We start from the raw sequence: 19016 nt of genomic DNA on the forward strand, positions 1-19016 counted from the left end.
TAATAATAGTCTCTTTTCAGGAAGTAGGAGTAGCGCCAGAAAACCAAATAGCATTGTACCAACAAAATAAGGTTTTTTGCGTTTCGATTGGTAGGTTTTTCAACAGATCGTACACCACTCGCAGAACCTGGGGCAGAATTACTGCAGGAGTTTAGTGATGTTTGGAGCTCAGCTAAGCTGAAAGCTTGGTTGTATGCTTCGTGTTTTGTACATTTGTGTTCTAGTTTCTGCTTCTCAATTCTTGTTTTGTGTTTTTGGAAAGTGTCAGTGTAGTTTGACGAGGTGGACGCCTGTTCGAAGTGTGCGCCGAGGAAGTTCGCCTGATCTTCCAGGCTGTCATAATGTGTCTTTACGAGTGGGAGTGAGTGTGCTTGTCTTCCTGCTACCCTACTAACCATGTTCCAGACTTTAGCCTCCTGTGTATACGAGTTGATCCGTGTTAAAAAACTTGTGCCAACTTTCCCTTCTAGCCTGTCGACGTGTCCTGCCTTGAGATTTTATTTTCTTAAAGCTGTCAAGATTTTTGGCTGTCGGTGAGTTCCGAAACAGCCTCCATGCTTTGTTCTGCTCCTTTCGTGCTTTAGGACACTCAGTGTTCCACCATGGGACGCGTCACTTGCCGGGTAGTCCGGATGTTTGCGGGATGCACTTGGCTACTGCATCCATAAAGAAAGCTGTGAAGTACTGCACAGCTTCATCTATGCTTAACCCACATATATCAGTCCAACTTAAGAAGTCAGACTTGTCTTAGACATTTTTTTTTATTTCTTCAGTAGTCTTGATCAAACTGCAATGGATTATGCAGTTTTTTTCTGCTGATTTCAAATATTTGATTAGTTTTCCTGTTACTGATCTTGTTCCTTTGATAACTTAAGTTCACCCCCTATTGTTCAAGGCCGCCATAGAAAAAAGTGCTTAATTAAAAGTGATATTTAAGATATGCCAACATAGACTAATGACTAAAGATTGAAAGTATACAAGAGTTTTTTTTTTGTTTTAGGTCTTTTTTGGTTATTTTGCAGGAAAATGAACTATCCATTTTCAAAAGCAGTTGGAATTGAGTTACAATTTTGATGAGTAATTAATTCAAAAACTTGCGCTCTAAATTCTGCTCTCATACTTGCATTCTACACACATACAGGTTTCCATTGCAAAAAGAATTATTGTTGTACCAGGCCCAGCTGCAAAGATATTGAGGCCTCGAAATTGAGCGGTCGTCAATTTACTTTTTTGAGAAATACGGAAAAAACTGAAAACACACAGGTTTTTTAAAAAGCAACAATCATGGAGCGCATGTTTTGCAATCCTCATAAAGGTGCTCATAAATTCGTAGCAGAGCTTCCAACACAGGTGCCGGCAAATTATAAAGAAGCTTTGAAGTCGGTTCCCCATTTTTTTTTTTTTTTTTTTTTTCAGGTTCTGCATGTTAACAGCACCAAGAATCTGGACAGTTATAATGACATAAAAAAATTACCACTTCCTGGTGTGGGAAAATTTCCAGTAAGATAGAAAAATACTTGCAGAAACCAAATAAGTCAATTAAAAAAAAATGAATTTTTTGTCACTTTTTGGTCCCAAAGACCAGTCTGTCCCCTTAAATGAGTTACGTTATGAAACTGTTCCCAGTCAGGTTTGCATGTCAGCCATTCGGGAACTCGTGAAGGACATTCGTATGACATTGATGAACTCAAAATGACAGGAAAATGGTCACTTCTGTAGGGATTATTAATAATTTTCCATTGGAGTAATGGTACAAGTGAAAGAGATGCAATACTGAGGTCTATGGAGGAGTAAGTTTTGTTGGCAAGGTTATAATATATTGCCTTTTTCCTATTCAACAGACAAGCACTTGATGAAAAGAGGAACTGTTCGATGAGACGACCTCGTGCATCACATCGAAAGTCACCCCATAAACTGCTGTGCGCATTGAGATCCCCTAGAACCAGACAAGGTTTTGGTAACTCATCTATTAAAGACTGGAATTCATGTTTTTCTAGGTGGTGTTGCGGCGGTATGTATAGAGAACAGATAGTGACGAGCTTATTCAATAGAACTGCCCGAACAGCCATTGCCTCTAGGGATGTTAGTAGGGGTACACGAGTACATACTACTCCTCGATTGACAATAATGGCTACATCACCACATGACGCTACGGCATCATCTCTGTCCTTTCGGAAGATAACATATTGCTACATGCATGTATATTGATATTCTAGGGGGCGACGCGCATGTGTGCCTGATGAGGAAGACGAAGGGTTGTCTCCGCTCGATCGCTGGTGAACCGGTCCTGCCATTACCGCTGGTCTTGAATATATCTAATCCCCAGCCTCGTCGATACGGTGTCTCTTCTTTTTTGTAACATATTAGGTGGAAGTGGAACGTTCCCCGTCTTCACCACGAAGCTTCGCAGTGGTTGCACTGTTCAGTCTCCGGCAATGGCTACCAATGACAACAGCCCATCAGCATCTTCATCTGTAGCTCCAGCCACTACATACCTGATGGTGCCCCCCCCCCCAGTGATCTCGGTATACTCTCCGCACAACCTGGGCTTGACGTTGACTACTGGCTCTGTATGTACGAGCGTGTTAGCCAGACACACCGATGGGACCCCACCACGATGCTCGTCAACGTAATATTTTACTTGGACGGCACCCCACGGGTCTGGTTTGACGCCCATGAGACCGAGCTCACCAGCTGGGATACTTTCAAGGAGAGACTAGGCGACATCTTTGGCGACCCGTCTAATCACCAAATGGAAGTGCGAAAAGAACTCGCCACTCGTGCGCAGTCCTCAACAGAGTCGTATGTCTCGTACATACAGGACGTGCTCGCGTTGTGTCGAAAAGTCGGCGAGCAAATGACAGAGAGTGACAAGGTGGGCCACATACTCAAGGGCATCGCGGACGCCGCCGTCAACTTGCTCGTCTACACTAACGTCACGACCGTAGATATGACTATCAAGGAATGCCGCGGCTTTGAAATGGCCAAAAGCTGCCATGTTCTGCCTCAATTTACGCGGCTACTAAACACGGCTGTTACATCGACCTGCACCGATCTCGGTGCCGCACCACCCATGCAGGACAGCGTGACACGAATAGTTCGAAGTGAGCTTGAGGCGTCAAGTCCGGCACCACTTCCTCCACATCTGCTCGACCATGGCGCCGCACAAACGCCTCTGGCAGTCTCTGTTATTCAAGCCGTCATGAGACAGAAAATTGCAAAGCTCGGTTTTCCTGTGGCCTGCTCTGTCTCCCGACTCGTCTCCAGACCAATGACAACAAATGCACCAAGCCATGACTCACATTTTCTTCCGCTATCCCGCAATCCGGCGGAATGGAGAACTGCAGACGACAAGTCGATCTGCTTCCGCTGCCACTGAGCTGGCCATATCTCCCGCTACTGCTGCAGCACTTGGACGCTCTCGAACTGGAGCCATTTTACTTCTTTTCGCCCATACGAGGACTCCCGTCGGTATTCCCCCAGTCGTGTATACCCTTCTTCCGACGTCCCTAACAGCCGTCCCACCGCTCGTTCGCCGTCACCTCAATGCCGCCGTTCCCCATTGCCCACACCACGCCGCTATTCGTCGCCGATCAACTATGAATCCTCTCGGATGGAAAACTAGACCATGCAGCTGCGGGAGGTAATTCTGCATCAATTGCGACTAATCCAAATTCTCCGTTGACGCTCCCCACTAATACGAACTTGATTGAGGTGTATGTGGACGATATTTCTTTGACGGCGTTAGTTGATACCGGAGCTCAAGTGTCCATAATGAGTGCTCACTTGTGTCGCCTGCTCAAAAAAGTCTTCACGCCTGCAGCGACTAAAGCCCTCAGCCTTTTGTGTCGCTGGTGGTGAAACCGTGGCCATCACTGGAATGTGTACCGCTCGTGTGAATATTGCCGGTCGCCATGTCCCCGTTTTATTTACGGTGCTTGAAAAATGCCCGCACAACTTAATCTTCTGCATGGACTTCCTATCGACACATTTTGCCCTGATAGATTGTGCCGCCGGTACTCTCTGCCTAGAACTTCCTCTCTTCCCGGATTCTCACCCTGAACTACCAAACAGCCTGTGCACCACTGACTTTTCCCGGACACCGCCTAAAGCTCTCACACTCGTCGAATTGGCAACACCCTCTCCCGTGCTCGACGGTGATTATATCGCGACGCCGATTACTGATGTTCTCCTGGTGCGTCACATTACTGTCCCACACTTCGTCGTAACCATGGCCTCTAACCGAACATATTTGCCTGTTATCAATTTCGGTTTCATAAAACAAGTGCTAACATAAGAAACATAAGAAACGCTAAGACCCTTCATTGAAGACCGCGTCACCTGTTTTACGGCAGACTTATGTCCCGAGCACCCACATCACTCGCAGGATGCCACGTGCCTCGATGCGACCTTACGCTCCATGATCGCCCCGTACCTCAAGCCTAAGAAGTCAGCCGCGCTATGCCGCCTTCTGGCTTCATACCGCGACACATTCAACATCGACAGCCGTCCACTCGGCCAGACTTCACTCGTCAAGCACCGCATTAACACAGGTGATTCTCATCCAATTCATCGGCGACCATACCGGGTGTCTGCACGGAGCGTAAAGTAATTCAACAAGAAGTCACCAAGATGTTAGCCAAAGGAATTACTGAACCCTCTTCGAGCCCTTGGGCGGTCCCTCGTTGTGCTCGTTAAAAAAAAAAGATGGCACGTGGCGCTTCTGCGTGGATTACCGTCATCTGAATAGAATCACGAAAAAGGACAATTACCCTTTACCCGCATCGATGACGCTCTCGATTGTCTCCACGGCGCTCGATACTTTTCTACATTAGACCTACGTTCCGGCTACTGGCAGATTGCTGTCAACGAAAAAGACCAAGAGAAGACTGCATTTGTAACTTCAGACAGCCTATATCAGTTCAAGGTTATGCTGTTTGGGCTATGCAACGCCCCAGCCACGTTCGAGCGCATGATGGACTCTCTGCTACAAGGGTTCAAATGGTTAACATATCTTTGTTATCTTGACGATGTCGTTGTATATTCCCCAACATTTGAGACCCACCTTCAGCGTTTGTCAGCTATTCTCGACATATTCCGCACTGTAGGCCTTCAATTAAACTCCTTGAAGTGCCACTTCGGACGCCGGCAAATTACAGTGTTGGGCCACCTTGTCGACGCCTTTGGTGTGCAGTCACCAGTTTTCCTGTACCCCAGTCAGCCAAAGATGTCCGGAGTTTTGTAGGACTTTGCTCCTATTTTAGAAGGTTTGTGAAAGATTTCGCAACTATCGCTCGACCCCTCACAGAGCTTCTGAAGAAAGACGTCACATTTACGTTGGGTACCGACCAAGTTGCTGCTTTTTCTCACCTAATCATGCTACGGACGACTCCACCTACATTGGCTCACTTTCACCCATTCGCTCTGACGGAAGTTTGTACCGATGCTAGTGGTCACGGCATTGGAGCCGTTTTAGCCCAACGCCAAAGGGGACACGACCGCGTTGTCGCCTACGCTAGCCACCTCCTCACAGCTGCTGAGCGCAACTATTCCATTACAGAGCATGAATGTCTTGCTCTTGTTTGGGCAGTCTCAAAGTTCTGCTCATATTTATATGGCACTAATTTCTCTGTGATAACTGACCATCATGCGCTATGTTGGCTTACGTCACTGAAGGATCCTACTGGCCGGCTCGAGCGCTGGGCTCTGCGACTCCAAGAGTATACCTACACGGTGACGCACAAGTCCAAACGCCTACATTAGGACACACACTGCCTTTCCCGCTACCCGGTTGCTGAGTCGAGCACTATGCCTGACACCGACACCGAGCCTTGCGTCATTTCCCTTTCGCAAATGATATGCATCGGTGACTACGAGTAGCGCCATGATGCGTCCTTGGGTGCTATCATTGAGCGCCTCGAATCACCATCTTCCAATCCGTCCCATTGCTCATTCGTGCCCCACGATTGTGCATTATCCGCCAAAGTTTTGAGCCGGATGGACCGGCTCTGCTGCTTGTCATTTCGAAACACCTTCGCTCGGAAGTTTTACATGAACTTCATGACCTCCCGACTGCTGGTCCCCTTGGTGTGTCACGCACTTATGACCAAATACGCCGACGCTTCTTTTGGCCAGGGCTTGCACGATCAGTCAGAAGATACGTTGCGGCTTGTGAGAAATGTCAACGCCGCAAAACACCATCGACACTTCCCGCCGGACGCCTTCAACCATTTGATATTCCGTCAAAACCGTTTTTCCGCGTTGGCTTGGACCTACTTCGCCTTTTCCCCTTGTCTTCCTCGGATAACAAGTGGATAGCCGTGTCCACCGACTACGCCACGCGTTATGCCATCGCACGAGCTATTCCAACAAGCTGCGCCACAGATGTCGCCGACTTCCTTCTCAAGGACGTGATTTTGCAACACAGAGCCCCACGCCAGCTGCTTACAGACCGTGGCCACACCTTTTTGTCGAAGGTCATAGCCGACATCTTGCAGTCCTGTAAAACGAGACACAAGCTGACTACGTCATACCACCCGCAAACCAATGGACTTACGGAGCGTCTAAATCGAACTCTTACAGACATGCTCGCTAAGTATGTTTCTACCAACCACACCGACTGGGATCTCGCGTTGCCGTACGTCACATTTGCCTACAATTCTTCGGGCCATGACACTGCCGGTTACTCTCCATTTTTTCTGCTGTTTGGCAGAGAACAAACATTGTCCCCAGACACCGTCATACGGTCCCCAGGAGTACTGACCAGTGAATATGCCATGGACGCTATCACTCGGGCCACTCACGCATGCGAAATCACCCGTACTCGCCTTCTGACCTCTCAAGTGAAGCAATGGCACTTGTATGACCAACGACACTATGACGTACACTTTCCGCCCGGTTCTTTGGTCCTGCTCTGGTCTCCGACCCATCAAGTTGGCTTGTCAAAAAAACTGCTTACTCGCTACACAGGCCCATACTGAGTCCTTCGTGTGGTTACTCCTTTAACATATGAAATCGGTCCTACCACCCCGTCGCCCTTAAGTGCTCAACAGACTACCGATATTGTACATGTTACGCGCTTGAAGCCCTACAACTCTCCTAGTGACGTTGACATCTAGATGCGCTGAGACGGCGCTTGTGCCGCCGGGGGTTATGCTACATGCATGTATATTGATAATCTAGGGGGGACTTGCGTGTGTGCCTGACGAAGAAGACCGGTCACGCCATTACCACTGGTTTTGAATATATATAATCCCCAGCCTCGTCGATACGACGTCTTTTCTTTTCTGTAACAATATTGACGTGAAAAATTTGTATTCTTGGATTTTAGGTGTGTTTCCTGTACACACAGCACTTTTGGAGAATGTTTGTGTAGAAGTTCTTGGACATCGTTGACGTTTTGAAGTAGTCCTCCGACGTTCCATTGTATAATTTGTGTCTCCATATTGGGAGTAAAGAAGTGTTGCGTATACGAAATGAGTGTGGGTGGTGTCTCAAAGAGAAAAGTGACTCATTTTACTGAGCCTTTAGGAGGCCCTGTAATTACTGTTTTATCTCTTTTAGAGCGGTCAAGGGGACCTCGCCGCTCCTTTGGCGCAGTCTATGCCGGTGCACTAGATGTGCCCATCCCCTCAGGAGAGGTGCCAGACAGTGATGTTTTCGTTGTAGGCTTTGTCGCGACAGACGGAGCCTTCAACCCCAACGGGCTGGAGGTACAGGGGACCTCTTTAGTTTGTGTGATGCCCTGGTTGCTGCCAGGGTTCACAGAAGCCTTCGGTGGGGCTGTATACAGGGACGGCGGGGCAGTCGAGGCTGCCCCCCCGTGGGAGCTTGTGGCGCTTACCTCGGCACGCTAGGCGTGGTCCAAGGCATTGCCAAAAACCGAAGTTGTGCTGACCCCCCTTGCACTACTTCGGCATACGATGTGTTCCCTGCAAAATGCGGGGAAACGTGCTGCCACGCTTCAAGGAAGCTTATGTTCAATTTAAACTTTGTGATCATTATTTCTCTTTACGTTTTCCAGGCCACGCATGACCTGGAATATGCGAGATGGTCACCCTCACAATTTGCGCAGTGGACTTGTAACTTAGTCATCGTCAGCGGTATGACCTTTGGTGCTGCATTTCGTGCAGGTAAGCTGTCCTCGGCAGCTCTTTAAGTGCCCTAACCTCTGACACTTAAAGCAGTGCCACGGGTTGGGTATGTATGGTCTGACTGGCAGTTAAAGATATCCTGTTGCTATTTCAGTGGGGAGAGTGCTAGATGAGAAAGTGAGTATGATGTGTTTCTTCTCTCTTCTTATTTTGATATGCTGCACCTGGATGGCATTTTCGTCTTTCCAGCCTGTTAGAAGCTCATCAGAGAGATCCATTAGGTCTCCATCTGATACAACTCCCTTCACGGTGTTCAAGGTTCGATGCGGTGTGATTGTGATAGGCTGATCACCAAATGATGTAAGGTTATGCAGTCTCTCGTACTGTGCGACACCTTTCAATTCGAGTAGCAGGTCACCACTGGTGGTCTTTGTGGCTTTGTAGCCCGCGCCTAGCATTTCTATAAGGCATCTGGACACAAGGAAAGGTGAAATGCTTCTAGCTTTCTTTTCTGTACTTTCACAGTGGATGATGTGGTATTTTGGGAAGTTATCTTTTTTGTTTGGGAGAATTTCAAAAATTGCATCGGTGCGCCACCTCTTGGAGGGGCGATCGGTTGTGAAGGGGCTAGGAGTTCCCATGAATTAGGTAGCTTATTCGGCGGCCATGCCAGCTACCCACCACAGAGACCAACAAGGGGACGCTGCAAGACGCGGAGACGCAAGCACCAGCTGTACATGGCCGCTATAACCTAACATATCTACCCAAGGTTGGATATCTACACCAAGTTCACCCTTGTCGCCGAGAATTGTGGAAGTAAAAAGAAGTGAGGAGAGGACAGGAAAGATTAAAAGTAGTACAAAAGACGAAGATGGAGAGAGAGAGAAAGAGACAAAAAGAGGTGACTGCCGGTTTCCCCTGGGTGGGTCAGGCCAGGGGTGCAGTCTACGTGAAGCCAGGGCCAAAGAGGTGTGTTGCCTCTGCAAGGGGGCCTTAAAGGTCCAATTGCCCGGCGTCGGCTCAATCCCCAGGATCCCCTTTTACCCGGACACGGCAAAGCCACGCACGGCTAGGCGTGGGAGGGAGCCGAAACTCCCCTGTTTGCTCGGGTTCGTGGTGTCGCTACACATCGAACGCCTACTTGCGTAGACACCCCTGTGGGGAGAGGGAGATCATTTTCAAAATGTCCCACTGCGGCACTTGTGTTCTTGTGCAGTGCATTTACCTTAATTTCTCGGTAAGTAGAGCACCATTATGTTATTGTTATTTGACTTTAGTGTCCCTTTAAACATTTTTTTATGAACGTAAACTTTCCTGCAAGCCCCACTAATATTGTGACTGCTTAGGGTAACTTTGAGCTAGCTTAAAAAAAAAAAAAACGTGATTTTTAAAGATTTTTTGTCGTTTTGGACATAAATAGCAAGCAGTTAAACACAAATTTTGTAACACTTAAATAGCACACCTAAACGAACTTGTCTGGCAACCCAAGTGCTGTTTGGAAGCTCGACACACAAAAATTAATTTTACATGCATTTTTACGATTAGGCACAGCTTAACAGAACCAAGTGACTTTTGCGGGAGTTTCACAGTCTACAAAAATGCTTTCAAGCGAAAATGTTTTGCTGTAATAATTCCATCGGGTACTCGTAAAAGGTATAAATTTAATCAGCAAGATATGCAATGTGTGTGCACCACGTCTGGGACACTTGGCGTAGAATAACCCCTTTAAGATAAGGATGTTGCTACCTCAAGATCACAGGTGCACCCCTGGCTTCATGCTGTTACACGACATCGGCAACGAAAGAGCATCATAGACGACGAAGATGATGAAAGCGACCGTGCGCGTGTTGTTGTTGCTGCTGTTCTTCCATCTTGGCTTCAGCTGCCTCTGACTCTCCCTGTATATTTTGTAAATATATTTATTTCATTCATTCTCTCACCCCTGTAACATTTGGTGGAGATGCGGGGTACCCATAGGATGCCTGATGCCAATACCACAGAGTGTTGCAATGGCGGGCCACGTGTCCCATACGGTGGCAGTTGAAACAAATCGGGCGATCGTCAGCAGTCCTCCACTCGGCTGGATTGCGAGGGCGCACACATTGACAACGATGCTCTCCATGTACGTTTCCAAAGATCACCTTGATTGGGATAGTACATTGCCTTATGTGACATTCGCATACAATTCGTCACGCCACGACACCGCTGGCTTCTCCCCCTTCTATTTATTGTTCGGCCGCCATCCAGCGCTACCCTTCGAGACTCTTCTCCCATCAACGACGCAAACGGTTACAGAGTACGCCCGGGATGCCACTGCTCGAGCTCAAGTGGCCCGCCAAATCGCACGGGAACGTCTTCTTGGCTCGCAGCTCTCCGAGAAGGCTCGCTACAATAGCCATCACAGAGTAGTTTACTACTCTCCATGTTCATTGGTCCTCCTTTGGACACCATGCCGCCATGTTGGCCTCTCTTCGAAGCTCCTGTCCCGCTACTCGGGGCCTTACAAGGTTTTACGCCGGCTTACCTATGTCACATATGAGATTGCTCCGTTGGACACTCAGTCATCGTCGTCCGCACTCGCTACTGACGTCGTCCACGTGACCCGCCTCAAACCGTACATATCCGCATATGACCCTACTCTCCTTTAGGCGCCAAGACGGCGCTGCCAGCAGCGGGGGGTTATATGTTGCACGACATCGGCAATGAAAGAGCATCATAGACGACGAAGATGATGAAAGCGACCGTGCGCGTGTTGTTGTTGCTGCTGTTCTTCCATCTTGGCTGCAGCTGCCTCTGACTCTCCCTGTATAATTTGTAAATATATTTATTTCATGCCTTCTCTCACCCCCGTAACAATGCAGTAGGTGTTCATTATACAAGTCAAAAATGTGTTTTTGTGAAAGATTCTTTTTTGGGAAATGAAATCCAGAAAAATGTAAAAGGATACTGTTATCAGAGGAAGCGCTGGCCACATCATGCCAAAACTTGTCGTTCTCAAGCACTTTCTGGTTCTGGAGGGCTATCACCGGAAAGTAGTCCTTGACAATCTTTAATGTTTCCCTGAAATAAACACATGCATATTAATGCATACATAGTGCATAAAACTACTGCCCTTGAATCTGGCATCTCACCTCACACTTGGATGCAGACTTTTGAATAATGATACTTTCTTGGAGTTCTGAGCTTGTGACTGCAAGAAAAAACTGCATAAAAAACATGGCTGATAATAAATAAGCCCCAAATTACAATATATTAGGCACAAATACAAGATTCCTTCAAGTATCTGGTCAACACTGAGATAAGAATGTAGGTACCTAAAGCTCACTGGTGCAGTACCTAGCTTCATGCGGTAGGTGTTTATTACAAGTTACAAATGTGTTTTTGCAACAGCTTCTTACTTTTTTGTGGCGCAAAATCCAGAAAAATGTAAAAGGATGCAGTTATCGAAAATTCCTTTGAGCCGTAAAATTAAAAGTTATATGATAAACAGTGATGGTCCAACCAGTCCAGTATATGAAGCAAATTTGAGCAGGAAGAAGAGCAGTTTTAGAGCATAAAAATGGTGTTTTGAATAATTTAAAGCAGTGTACAGTAACTGTTGGTTGTATGTAAACAAAGAGACAAGACCACTTTTTTGGAGAAATATTATTAATAGACCCTTTTAAAGTCTGCAAGTGCGCTTCCCTGCGTGACATATTTGCCTTACTAATGGCGGCACCCATCCTGCTTCAAGTGGAGACGAGGTTGAACCTGCCAAGGCTTGTCTATTATGCCCATTTATGTCAAGAAAGCTGATCCTACATTCCCCATGTCGTAGTGCAAGTTGATATGTGGGGTTTAACGACCCAAAGCCACTATACGATTATGAGAGACGCTGTGGAGGGCTCCAGAAGTTTCGATCACCTGAGGTTTTTTTTAATGTGCACCAAAATCTGAGCACACGGGCCTGCAGCATTTTTGCCTCCATTGAAAATGCAGGCGCTGCAGCCGGGATTCAATTCCACGACCTGCGGGTCAGAAGCCGGGTACCTTAGCCACTAGACCACCGTGGTGGGGTGTCATAGTGCAAGTAAACTGCACTTGAACACTGTTTGCAAAAAGTGACTAATCACCATAAGTCGGGCACACAACATGAAAGAAAAGCTAGCTTTACAATTATCAGAAGGGTCTATTAGGCTCTTCATACATAGCAACATACTTGCGGAATTCCAGCATGTCCCTGACTGTAACACAGACTATTTTACACACACAAAAAAATTTAACAAAATAACTTGCTTCGAATTTAGCTTTTGAAAACCCCGATTGTAACTTGTGCAGAAAGTTGAGGGCTACATTTGGCGAGAAAAGGCGCCTGTCAGAATCGTGCAAATACGGTAATGTTATACATGGCTTAATCGCAATATACAAAAGATATATTTCTGTAACGCACAACTGACAAAATTCAATACGGCATCCATGGTTTACGCGAGCAACACATGTGAAACCTCTTTGCGAAGAAAACCTAACCAAAAAGCTTGCTACTTAATCGTTAAAAATGCTGTGGACAATAATTGATGTGCAGAGTACATCCTTGATTGATTGATTGATTTGTGAGGTTTAATGTCCCATTACCTTAGCCACTCGACCACTGCGGCAGAGCGCAGAGTAGAACCTGTCGTTGGGCCAATTTAGCATGGCTAACACTCCGTCGTGTTAGACTATTTGAAATTATTAGATGGGCAAATTATCTTCAAATATATGTATAGCACGTGCAGGAGATAACATACACATTCATATGACACCACACACCTCAATGGGAGCCTGCATTGCAGTAAATGATCTTTGTTTCTGTGAAGCATATAGTGCTTATTACAGAGAACACTGTCACATTTAAAAAAATTTCTTTGCAATATTCACTTCTTTATCTGTTATGGTATCGCCTACTATGAAAATAGAAATACTACAGGAAAAAACGCTGCTATATTCAGTTATTTGGTGAGTAATAAACCTAAAACAAGCTCTATTAGGGGCTAAACCTACACAATGCTGCAACAGTTCGAGAGTCCTGCTTACATCCTAAACCTTTGAGGGTCAAAGACATACATGTACGTCATCCGCCAACACTCACAAAAAGGTCAAAGACATACATGTACATAATTGCCTGTGTGTTTAAAGCACGAGCCTTTTTTCGGGCATTTCTCTTGCTTCGCATGTGCTACCACAATCCGGAAATTAAAGAATTTTTTCCTTTGCTGATGAAAGCCCCCCCCCCCTCCCTCTTTTTTTTTTTAATGCTTTACTACAGCGGTGTGCTGCTGGCTGTATTGGTTTCGTTCTTCGGCCGGTTGCCATTTCCTGCGCCCAAAAATGAACGCCTTATTGGTTTAGAATTTTTCAAATGTGACCAATTCTGTGACCGCACTTCCTGTTTTGGGGACTCGCAAATACCACTTTCGTTTCGTTGGTGATATGACAAAGAATTATAAGTTTCAGACTTGTTTTCACTTTCTAGACATGCATAAAACCACAGTTTCCTGTGCTCACCCACGCAGTTTGCTTTTGCTATAGATGTACGCCCCGGTTTCTCTGCTGCAAGTGAGTCTAGCAGCAATTCCTCCTAATTGCCGCCTGACTCCCAGTTCAGAATCAGATTCAGAAAATGTCAGCCTGTCATATGAGGAGTCACTACTTGAGATTCAAACGTTGAGTGAGCGGCAGCTCGAAAGCGTATGCACTGGAATGATGCTGACTGGATCAAAAGTGAATTTTTCTCATGTTTCCATTACACTTAACGTCGCTTCTTGCACTTATTTTTGTACGTCTTTTAACTGCATATATATTTATTTCAACGCATAGTTTTCAACAGTCATATAGGCTTATTACAAGAATTTGTCATGCTGTTGCTCATGAATACACCAGGTGTATGTGACAACACAAATGAATTTTTGTCACTATATGGTCACCCCCCAAAAATTCACAATTTTTTCCTTGGATTAATATGAAGAATGTAAATCTGCAATTAAAACAAAACACACATTTTTGGGATGCATTTGGGGGGAAAAAAGAAAAAGAACACCCTCAAAGGGTAAACAAAGCTATAGGGACTTGGGTGAACCTAGCAGTGATGGTGGGCAAAGATTTGTCACAGTATCTTACCAAAAACAAGTTTTTATTTAGCATGCATTGTCCTCAAATGCCACAGTACAGCTTCTTTTCGCTATAAATACACATGCACAGATGTCGGTACCTTTTGTGCCTGTAAGGGGCACGAAACCTCACCTAACAAACTGCCAAAGCTTTGCAAGAGCACAGTCGTAAGTGCACTCAGCTTTAGCACATATCTACAGGCTACTGCAACGACAAAATCAGCCATCAGAGCTCATCCAAGCTTATGCTTTAAAGTCGACAACATATAAGCTTGTGGAAACAATTCACTAACACCATGGCACCACGAAAAAAAAAAAAAAAAAAAAAAGAAGCACAGAGAGGTCATGTCCTTGAAGGCAAAGGGTAGGCCTTATCCCTCGCATGTACATTTTGAGGCTTCATTAAAAACCATTTTCTCTGAAATTACTATATGCAAAACATTCGGGCTTTTGTTTCAATTTATTTGTCAGCGTCTCTTCTTGCAACATAACTAAAATTATAATTGCATTTTGAGAACTGATATTTCAGCAATTTTTTTAGCAAATCACATCATTTTAGTAATTATTTTTTATAAAAAACTGCCAGAATAACTAGAAATATTCTACATACATGCAGCATTTTAGTGCAATAGCTCTATACTGATGCTTGGTTTATTCTGGTAAAAAGTCCGGCTTCTGTTTTTTTTTTTCAAGTAGTCTTGATATAGGCGCACATATGTAATAAAAAACTTGATTTCTAGATATTGAAAGTTAAAAAGAAAAAACAAGTTTATTCTACCTTTTATTCAAAAATAACATGTACCAAAAAGTTTAATAGCAAGCTGCCTTTATAGTCACTAGACGAATCAGCTTTTTGCTTTTTTTCTTGGCTTGTTTTATCATGTCTTCTATTTATTGCACAATACTGTTGATGACGGTTTATCTCGCCAAACCATCATTTGATCATTATTGATCATTTCGTCTGGCAGCGGAGTGCTCGGACAAGCAGAATCTGAACAGCTTGTATATGCAGGGCGTGCTCCCAAGATTTCACTGCAGACGACGGAATTGATCCTATCAAGCCGCCTGCTGAACAAGGAAGCCTACCGACACGTGCAAAACGGCTACCATCAGCGCACCCCGCCCCCCACCACAGAGTACTTAAAAGGACCAGGAATCACGGTGACTGCATCATTTCGTCTGGCAGCGGGGGCAGCGGAGTGCTCGGAAGAGCAGAATCTGAACAGCTTGTATATGCAGGTTGGTTATAACATCCTATTTTTTTCGAACTTGCTGTTCTTTAGTGCTGCCTCTGCTGCCCCTGCTGCTGCTGCCGTTATTGTTGTTCCTGCTTGTTACGCTGGGTGTTGTAGCGATGGCTGCTGGGGAAGGAGATACTTGCTTATCATGTTATCACGATTTTTACGACAATGAATCAGTGATGAAGTGTGCCGACTGCCTGCAAAACTACCATATTGGGAAATGTGCCGGAATAACTGAACGCGTGTACAAGGGTAAAAATGAAGATGTGAGGAGGAAACTGAAATGTCCCGCATGTCGTATATCTGCGTCTCGCGGCTATTCTAGCACCAATAAACAGTCTGCTGCGCAGCTGACAGTTCTCAGCAAGCAACTGAGTGAAATAACTAAGAACCTGGCCATACTTACAACAAAAGTAGACGACCTATCCGTTCTAAAACAAACAGTAGCAAACATTGAAAAGTCAGCGCAATACATTTCAGAAAAGCATGATAACTTGCTTGAAGTATCTACAAGACATGAGGACATTCACAGCCTTCAAAGAAGAGTCGATGCTGTCGAAAAGAGCCAAAAAAAAAAAAACAAACAAGAAATAACCAAACTAAAGCAAGAATTGAACGATTTGCAGCAGTATAGCCGACGCCACAACTTAGAGGTCCATGGCTTGCCCTACAGCGAAAACGAGAACCTTCGTGAAAAACTGGACAACCTTGCTCAAAGGCTTGGATTACCACCCTTAAGCGACAATAACTCAAACATTCCATCGTCTTCCGCTTGGCCAAAAGGAAGACAAAGTGCCAGTTACACTAATACGCTTTCATGCGTTGGCTACCAAAGATGCCTGGCTTGCAAAACGTGGTAGTCTGACAGACATTAGAGACAATATTCGTTTTTTTTCCAATCTGACGGCCCTGAACAAAAAATTGCTGTGGCTTGCTAAAGAAAAAGCAAGGGAAGCAAACTATTGTTTCGTGTGGCCTTCCAAGGGCAGGATCTTTGCAAAAAAAGATCCTAACGCCCAGGCGATAAGGATCGCCTCAGAAGACGATGTAGCTAAGATCTCGTGAACTGCTGCCAAGAGCAGCAAGAAGTGACTGTAATCTTCAGTAGCCATGACGTCGTACTTTGATGCAGACCTCTAATAACTTAATAAGCAACGATAGTCACCCTCCTAATGGAACCCTTTCCCTATACCATTTAAACGCGCAAAGCCTTAAAAACAAAGCAGAGGAATGTGAGGCAAATTCGCAAATATTAAAATACTGCTTTGACATCATTGGCTTCTCAGAGATGTGGTTTGGATCCAATATGGATGTCAGGCATTTTCCTGGTTACAACAACATTTCTATGTGCCGTGAAAACAAACGGGGAGATGGTGTGGCCCTGTATGTAAAAGCAAACATGCTTTATGACATTGTTCATGAGTTTACTGTTATCAATGATGCCTATGAAGCAATTTGTATTGTTACTAACAAGGTCGCTGTTCTAACATTATATCGTCCTCCTCATAGTAAAGTAGAAACATTTTTAGAATTTGTTGAGTGTTTTTGGAATTAGCTGCTCTCAACAAATGCAATGTGATAATATTTGGTGATCTAAATATAGATTTACTTGCAAACAGCAATGTTAAAATAAATCTGATTGAGGTAATGTCGTCTTATGGGAGTGAAAATGTCGTTAATCAACCCACAAGGGTCACTAAACAATCTGCCACATTGCTTGATGTCTGTTTTATAAGTTTTCATCCGGAATACATAGTGTCTGGTGTGTTTTCGTCGGGAGTGAGTGACCACTTGCCATTTTTTGCTCTGTTCGCCCTAAAAAAAAAAAAAAAAAAAAACAAGTATCAAAATCTAATTACACGCATCGGATAATAAACCCCACTAGCATTACGAACTTCTGTTCTTTAATGAGTGAAACTAGCTGGGATGAATTGTACCGCGAATCTGATACATCAAAAACCTATGATTTCTTTATTCAAAAAATCAGTGAGAACTATAATTACGCTTTTCCTCGTGTTATGGTTAAGAAGCACAGAAAAGCTAGAAAAGAGTGGATCACACCGTCATTATTTAAACGCACTACAGAAAAAGACTATGTTCGCTCGTTTCTTGAAAACAAAGAATCAGGCAGATTTAGTCGCGTTTAAAAAGTATAGGAATAAATTAAGCTTGGACCTAAAGAAGGCAAAAAATGCATATTATCAAAATAAGATTTCACCGCTAATTAATAACCCTAAACGGCTTTGGGGTGCTGTTAACAAAATTATAGGAATTGAACAACCACGTATACCTACTGAACTACACATAAATGGAACAGCCATCTCTGGCACGACGCTTGCAAATCAGTTTAATATGCATTTTTTGACATCAGGTGCTTTTCTTGGCCCCAAGGTAGCATCATCTTTAAAATCTGCTATTTCTTACATTCCTACAGCCTACAAAGATTCTATGTTTTTAACACCTACCTCAGATGTAGAGATAGCATCTGTGGTGTTCGCACTGAAAGACACATGCTCGCCCGGTTACGATGAAATCAGCGTTTCGCCAATTAAAGCTGCTATCTGTGACATTTCTGTCCCACTAACTTATATCTGCAACAGAATGTTGGAGACCGGCATTTTCCCTGAGAAAATGAAGGTTGTGCGTGTTACTGTCATTCATAAAGGTGGCAGTAAAGATGACCTGAATAATTATCGGCCAATATCGGTACTGCCTCTTTTTTCGAAAATCGCAGAGCGTATTATTTATAAACGATTGTATGATTTCAATCAAGTTAAAAATATTATCTCGAAACACCAGTACGGCTTTCAATGTGGAAAATCAGTGGAATCTGCTCTACTGCAGGTGAAAGAAAAGATACTTAGTAATTTCGAACAGCGATATTTTACAGTTGGAATTTTTCTTGACTTTCGAAAAGCGTTTGATTCGATCAAACACCAAATCTTGTTTCATAAGCTAACGACATATGGTATCCGTGTACTGGCCCTTACATTATTAAAGAGTTACCTCGAAGGCAGAATGCAATATACACAGCTTCAGGAATTAAAGTCAGACTTAGGTAAGATAAACTTTGGGGTCCCACAGGGATTTATTTTAGGTCCTTTGCTCTTTCTTTTATATATTAATGATATTGCTAATATTTCTTTTACTCCCGCCATTGCTATGTACGCCGATGACACTAACATTTTCTTTTCTGGTCCAGATCTAAATTTATTAGAGCACCGTGCTAATATCTGGCTAAACGAACTTCATACCTGGCTTAATATGAACGAAATAAACTTAAACATAAAGAAAACACAGTACGTAATATTTTGCCCAAAAAATAAACCACTTCTTCATAACGTAGAATTGAGTATCAATAACAATATAATAACGCCCGTCAACTCTTGCCGCTTCTTGGGAGTCGTTTTTAGGTTTGACCTCAGCTGGTCTGAGCACAAATTATGTTCGTGCTAAGCTATCTAGATCTCTTGCTATGTTATACAGGCTAAAATATTTATTGCCGCTGCGTGTTAGAAAACAATTGTACTTCGCTTTTATTCATTCCCACTTAACAT

General features: G+C 44.4%; 1 protein-coding gene across 3 annotated transcripts in view; it reads right to left on the reverse strand.

Annotated features, from left to right (window-relative positions):
* Window positions 1-19016, reverse strand: part of Prim1 (DNA primase small subunit) — an 81918-nt gene that overhangs the window by 39731 nt on the left and 23171 nt on the right. For all 3 annotated transcript variants that reach the window (XM_037427152.2, XM_075881091.1, XM_075881092.1), the window contains exons 5-6: window positions 11225-11283; window positions 11041-11153 (exon numbers count right to left, since the gene is read on the reverse strand). In XM_037427152.2, coding sequence (XP_037283049.1) covers window positions 11041-11153; window positions 11225-11283 — 172 coding nt within the window. The remainder of the gene's footprint in view (window positions 1-11040; window positions 11154-11224; window positions 11284-19016) is intronic.

This window comes from Rhipicephalus microplus, chromosome X (genome assembly GCF_043290135.1).
Source record: "Rhipicephalus microplus isolate Deutch F79 chromosome X, USDA_Rmic, whole genome shotgun sequence".
In the NCBI taxonomy this organism is placed as follows: Eukaryota; Metazoa; Arthropoda; class Arachnida; order Ixodida; family Ixodidae; genus Rhipicephalus; species Rhipicephalus microplus.